The following is a 6,426-nucleotide window of genomic DNA, read 5'->3' as shown; positions in this document are numbered from 1 at the left end:
TACGTACAAGTAAAATAAACTATATATTATTGTCAAAGAAATTAAGAAAAAAACAGGTGATTCTAAAAACTCACAATTTCTGAATCCCCTCTTATAATTGCTGACTTCATATTTAAATGGTTGTGAACCTATAAGAAACAATTTTGCGTGTTAAAGAAGTAAAATGATAGAGGTGAAAGAACAATTAAAGACAAATAAAATAAACCTGAGGTTGAAATGATTCAATGAAATCCCATAATTGATCTGCACATCCGTAATGTTTCATTGATGAAGAACTTGAGCCATATATCAAATAGATTTGACGGAAGTTGCGGCAAAGACCGAAGCCTTGGGCAACCCCAGAGACCAATACCCTTAAGCTTCGAAAGACTGGAAATGAGGCCAGATGGTAAGTCAATGAAATCGTTTCCACTTAGATCTAAAATTTCCAATGATGATAACATGCTGATGTCATCGGGAAGTGATGCATCATGGAGATTGCAGTTACTAAACGTAAATGTCTCAATGATGACAAAGACGGCAACAGCATAAAATTTGTTGAGCTTGATGGCCTTTGAAGAAGGGAGAAGCAACTCCATGATGATGAAAATGTGCTTCATCATTGCAGTCACTAAATGATAACCCTTTTATAGCAATCCCACTCAAATCCAGCTCTTCCAAAGCTTCATTTTCATTCAAATTCTCTGGCAGCCTTGAAAACTTTGAGCATTCAGAAATTTTATAACTTTGAGAGCTTTCAACTTATTAACACTACATGGAAGACAGACCAGCTTTTTGCAGTTCCTCAAATTTAATTCAACGAGGCCAATCAAATTGCCCAGTGATTGAGGGTAGTTTGGCTATACCAGTCTTCTCTAAATCAAGCTTCGATAGACATGTCATATCTTTTCCAAACTCAGGAAGTTTTCTAACTTTTGAACAACCCGATAGAATAAAAGTCTCCAAACCATTCATCTCAAATTTTTCTGGAAGGGTTTTAACTTCTTTGCAATCTTTCAAGTCAACAATGACAAGTTTCTTGTGTTGCCCAAGAGACTGGTGAATTTTAACCAAGTTAGAACACCCTTCAAGAATCAACTTTTCAAGATGAGGAATTCCATCAAAATTTGGGTTTTGATGAGGTATTTTGAATGAGATAGATCAAGAGACTTTAGGCTTGGGAGAGGCTAACAATAGAAAAATAGGAAACAATAAGCCCTCAAAACCAAACACTAATTATAATTATAATTTATTAAATTATGGACAAAGAATTTAAATGAAAGGATCGTAATACCTGTGTTCCTCTCCAAAGTTTTTTTAATTTGCTATGTTGCATTTTTAGTACTACAAGTTCATGGAGTTGAGGCTGACTAGGCAAATAAAATAATGGATACCCCACCCATTCTATGACTTTCAACTCGCTGGAAAGGGTCTTGAGCCCATGCGGAAGATTTAATTGGCAATGTGAAACATGTGAGCGACTTGAAATGATAAGTAACCTGAGATTACTCATCTTTGAGAAGGCTTCAGGATCCCAAAATGCATCACATGACTTTTCCAATGTTAGGGCCATTCCTCGAGTTGCTTCTGTCCCCTATAAAACAACAAGCCAAGGTAAATGTTGTGGAATATATTAATATTAAAAAGCACATAAACAAAAGAACGGTTGAATAATGTCACCTTATTTCTTTTTAGTACATGATTGGCATCCTCCAAAGACAATATCCTTGAACGCTTGCCGGCGTCATAAGGTGATTCTTGATAAACAATATATTTTCCCATATCTTGGAGAATTTCATGCACCCACAAATGCCCTTCATAATTAGTTATTAGTGATCTCTTAATGAGAACATTTATCCCAGTTTCTGGGTGAAGATCCTTCTCCAAAGTTTCTAAAATTTGTATGACATGATCTTTGTCCATCCCATTGAAAAAGCAAGCAATATCCAAGAATATGGTTTTTTCCTGATCATCCAGTCCATCAAAACTCACTTGAAGTATCTTCAAAATGTCCTTTGGAGGAACTTTCTTGAACTTAGCTAGTTCATCTTTCCATTCCACTATAGTTCTTTTGCAAAGAGATGAACCTAACACTGTGAGCACTAAAGGAAGGCCTCCAGCATACTTAATGACAGTTCTAGCAAGTTTCAAATAATCTTCATTAGGATGCTCTTCTTTAAAAGCTTTTTCAAGGAAAAGTTCAAGGGACTCGTTATCACTCAATAATTTGAATTCATACACAGCAGATACACCATGTGATGATAACAAATGCCTGTCCCTAGTTGTTATTATTATTATGCTCCCTTCACTGAACCATCCTTGCTTTGGAGCCAATTTTCAAGTTGCCTAATATCACTCACATCATCAAGGACAAGTAGAATTTTTTTGTCAGTCAACTTTCTCTTTATTAACCCCATTCCTTCATAAAAATCAGCCACTTCCATACTCTTTTTTTCTAGAGAAGAAAGAAGTTTTCTTGGCAATGAAATCAAACCTTCTTTTTCCCATGCCTCTCTAATATTATCAAGGAAGCAGTGAATCTCAAAGTTTTTGCGCTCTTGCTTCCGCTCATAAAAGGCTCTAGCAAGAGTTGTTTTGCCTACGCCTCCTGTGCCCCATATTCCTATAAACCCAATTCCTTTTGATTCCCTTGCTACAATTGACTTCAATTCATCTAATTTTGGTTCAATTCCAATTAACTTGCCATGACCAGATGCTGATTTATCAAGTAACTTTGACCCCATTTCTTCAGCAATGCTTTCAATGAATTCTGTTTCATACCTGCATATGAAAATAAAATTGTAAAATGATTTTTTTTGGACATGAAAATAGCGTGACGGTTTTAAGTCAATTGAATTTTGAAGTTTTTGCATAAACAATAAAAGACACTTGATGTGAGATGTAAAGAAAACATGACCACAATTGTAGCAATCTTAAGTTTTCCGTGAACGTTAGTTTAACTTAATGGGGACAGGAGATAATTATTTGCAGACATACACGGTTATGTGTGTGTGTCCACACACTTTACTATAACTCCTAGATATTGAAGTCACTTAATCAACACATTATAAATTATTAATATTAATTTTTTAATTGTTGAATTACATAATTATTATTATGTAATTTTACTAATACATATTCAAAAAAATGACCATTTCAGAATTCTATCATTAATTGAATTCAATTGGAAAACAGAGATCATCTACAACCTAGTGCTACTAGTCTATTTTAGCAACAAAGAAAAATACAAGTCTATAATGAAATAACATGGGTGAAATATTAAGGAAAAAAATAATCTAGCAGTCCTCGTAGTTTTATTTGATTTTGAATCAAGTCTTTTTATTTTTTGTTTCTTTTTTTATGAATTTTTTATAATTTATTACATTAAATGAACAATTCCTTCTGTTAAAAATACCCCCAACACGGTTAATGATGTGGTGACATAGCATTAAAAAGGCTACATGGACTTGCTTTCTCTTCTTCCTAGTAAAAGCCTGCGGCTCTCTCTCTCTCTCTCTCTCTCATCCCTTAAGGGCCAACCACGCCAGTCTCATGCCAAAAGGTTTAAATTGTATTCACTTTCCATATGCCGCTGGAGATATACTATTCCGTCTTTTATTATAAGATATTTTTAACTAAATTACGTAATTTAAAAAATAATTAAAATTAGTTAAAAGCAATTAATATTTAACAAATGCAGTTTTTTTCTAAATATACCCCTATATATAAATAGAAAAATATGAAAGAATAATAATGAGATAAATAAAAAAAGAGAATGTATTAAATACACTAAATTAGGAATAAAATAGATAATGCTGCATTAAATGTTCAGACAAACTCAAAGAGTATCTTATAAAAAAAACCCATTTAAAAAATTAGATCTTATAATAAAAAAACAGAGGAAGTATATGTAAACAAATTCATATATTAAATATGCAGATGTTTTCAACTTTTTAAATGAGCTGACTTCAAATGTGTGAATATAGTTTAAGGAGGAGCTTTTCTTCTTCTTATCGACTGGTGTGTTTGGCCCTTGATTAATGAGAGAAAGAGAGCCACGATCTTTTACGTGGAAGAAAGAGAAAGAAAAAGCTCATGATTGGCCTTGGAAAGAAAGAGAAAGCAAGCCTTTTTAATGCCATGTCACGTAGCATTAATAGCGTTGAGAGTATTTTTACGGAAAGAGTTGCTCATTTATATAACAAATTATAAAAATTCAAAACGAAAAAAGAAACTAGAGGAACCTAACTAAAATCAGACAAAACTTAAGAACTACTACATTAATTTTTCTAATTATTTCTTATTATAGCGATTAAGAAAGTTGTTTACAGTTAAAATAGTTAACAATCAATATAAAAATATAATCCAAAAATTCATTAATAAAAAAATAAACAAAAACAGAAAAAAAAATTAGACATTTATAATCAATACTAGAGACATTAATCTCTATATTCATGTCTAATCAATTCTCTTAATAATATTCATTCCTTCTACTTTATCTCAATTACAAAAATATTGCATATCTTTTAAAACATACCTAAGCCTCGCTTCAAATTGCAATGTATTTTACACAACCCTCTCTTATATATTTGAGATTTTATTTTTCATCTATCTAAATTTAACTTTAAGCCTTTGCTTTGACCAAAATACTTTTATTTAGCATAAAAATTATTTAAATAATTATATTTGTCAAAAAACATAATTTTTTTATAATAGGAAATAATTCTACTGCATATGTTTTCAAACATTCTAATATGTTATCAGATTAATTAATTATTAATTTTGATTATATAATGAAATTGTATAATTTTATTTTTTTCATTGCATGTATTGATATACATTTATTTAGATTTCTTTTAAATGTCTAAGATCATATTTAAAAAGCTTATTTTATTCATAATACATATAATAAATAATTTGAATTTAAGAGATTATATTAATAACTTAAATTTGTAATTTAAAATTTTTAAACTATTTTTGTAATAAACATCTATAAACATATTTTTTGGAGTGAATTTATAAAAACATTTAGTGAAGTGTATATTTATTAAAGGAATTACTGAAATTCTTAATAAAGCTTTTTATATCTATAATAATTAAATTACTTAAGCTTTTATCCCAATATGATAAAAACATAGAAAAATATTTATTTGCAAGAGATAATTAAGAGAAAAAAAGAAAACATTTAAATTCTTCAAAATAATTTTATCCAAAATTAGGAATTTAGTATGATAAAGGATAAATTAGTAAATAAATATTATTCTAGTACAAATTTTAATTAAAAATATCTTTTTAAAATACTCTTAGCAAAATTAATCATTTAAACTTAAGTGTATGTTTTCAAAATAGATAAAAAGAAAAATGTAATTAAAGGTAAAATAGATTAAAGTATTCTAGTTTTAAGTAAATAACATTTATAATACTTGTTAGTTAAAACTTCAAGCAGTCCACCCCTACCCATTTTAGGGAGGGAAGGGACCTACTCACTCACCCTTATTTAAATATAATTTAGAGTACATTTGAATATCTACACCCTTGTTTCTCAACCAAAAAAGAGAGATGATAATTATTGAGAAAAGTGAAAATTACCGATCTTTTGAGTCCCAGCCAGATAAAGTAGCAACTTTTTCTAAAGCATCTCTCCACTTTTGTACCTTTCTTTTGTTTTCGGTAAATCTTTCTTCATGCTTTTTGAATGCTTCTGCAAAACTTCCCTTTTGTTTCCTAACATCAGAAGGATCTACACTATAAAATATCGGAAATACTTGAAAACTCGTCTCTTCCTTTAACTGCAGGATCTTTTGAAGCTCATCCAAACACCAAGTTGAAGAAGCATAATTTGGGGAGAGCACAACAATTGCAGAACGAGACTCTTCAATTGCTTGTACTAAACTTGGATTAATAGATTCTCCCCTTTCAAGTTCTTCTTCATCCCTGAAAGTTTTTAATCCTTTGCGTTTTAAAGCGGCATACAAATGATCAGAAAAATTTTTCCGAGTATCTTCCCCTCGAAAGCTCAAAAACACATGATACTTCCTTCTCCTAGTTGAACCAGAAGAACTTGAAGAGCACCCAACTCCATCAGCATCACGCGCCATTGTAACGCAAGGATTAGGAATCTGAACGCAAGTACAAAAGTAAAAACATAAAAATAGAAAGAATAATGCATATATAATAGGACCTTCAAGAAACAGGGCAGCAACCAGCGAGGGGGATACTGAAGACGGAAGAAATTGGACCAATTTTTGACGATTCGATCAGGCTAAATATATGAGAGGCGTGATTTGATCCAGCCTGCTATGAATCTGGCAAAACTTTGAGGCAGAACATAAATCTAGTTCGCAGATTCAAAAGTTCATGAAAATTTCAAAGATAGTCTAAAAGAATTGGCAAGGAAGAAAATAGATCCCAGGTTAATTGAATGGATAACTAACGAGCTAGGGGTTG

General features: G+C 31.1%; 1 protein-coding gene across 1 annotated transcript; it reads right to left on the bottom strand.

The window, feature by feature from the left end:
* Positions 1–795: 795 nt before the first annotated feature.
* Positions 796–6,077, bottom strand: LOC114749509 (TMV resistance protein N-like). The gene is made up of 5 exons (XM_028938000.1): positions 5,569–6,077; positions 2,474–2,760; positions 1,660–2,297; positions 1,328–1,573; positions 796–1,035 (listed from the first exon to the last, which is right to left on the bottom strand). Exons 1-5 carry the CDS (start codon positions 6,075–6,077, stop codon positions 796–798), a joined length of 1,920 nt encoding a protein of 639 aa, XP_028793833.1.
* Between the last annotated feature and the right edge of the window lie 349 nt (positions 6,078–6,426).

Source organism: Neltuma alba, unplaced genomic scaffold, assembly GCF_004799145.2.
Source record: "Neltuma alba isolate B1F8T4 unplaced genomic scaffold, ASM479914v2 tig00006071_pilon, whole genome shotgun sequence".
Lineage (NCBI taxonomy): Eukaryota > Viridiplantae > Streptophyta > Magnoliopsida > Fabales > Fabaceae > Neltuma > Neltuma alba.
Note: the sequence above shows the minus strand (reverse complement) of the source record. Positions and strands in the feature narration are given on the sequence as shown.

Coding starts and splice junctions, on each gene's coding strand:
- LOC114749509 (XM_028938000.1), bottom strand. CDS start 6,077: ATGGCGCGTGATGCTGATGGAGTTGGGTGCTCTTCAAGTTCTTCTGGT. Junction 2,761..5,568: donor GGCTGGGACTCAAAAGATCG/GTAATTTTCACT, acceptor TTTCATATGCAG/GTATGAAACAGAATTCATTG. Junction 1,036..1,327: donor AGCCTCAACTCCATGAACTT/GTAGTACTAAAA, acceptor AAAATTCACCAG/TCTCTTGGGCAACACAAGAA.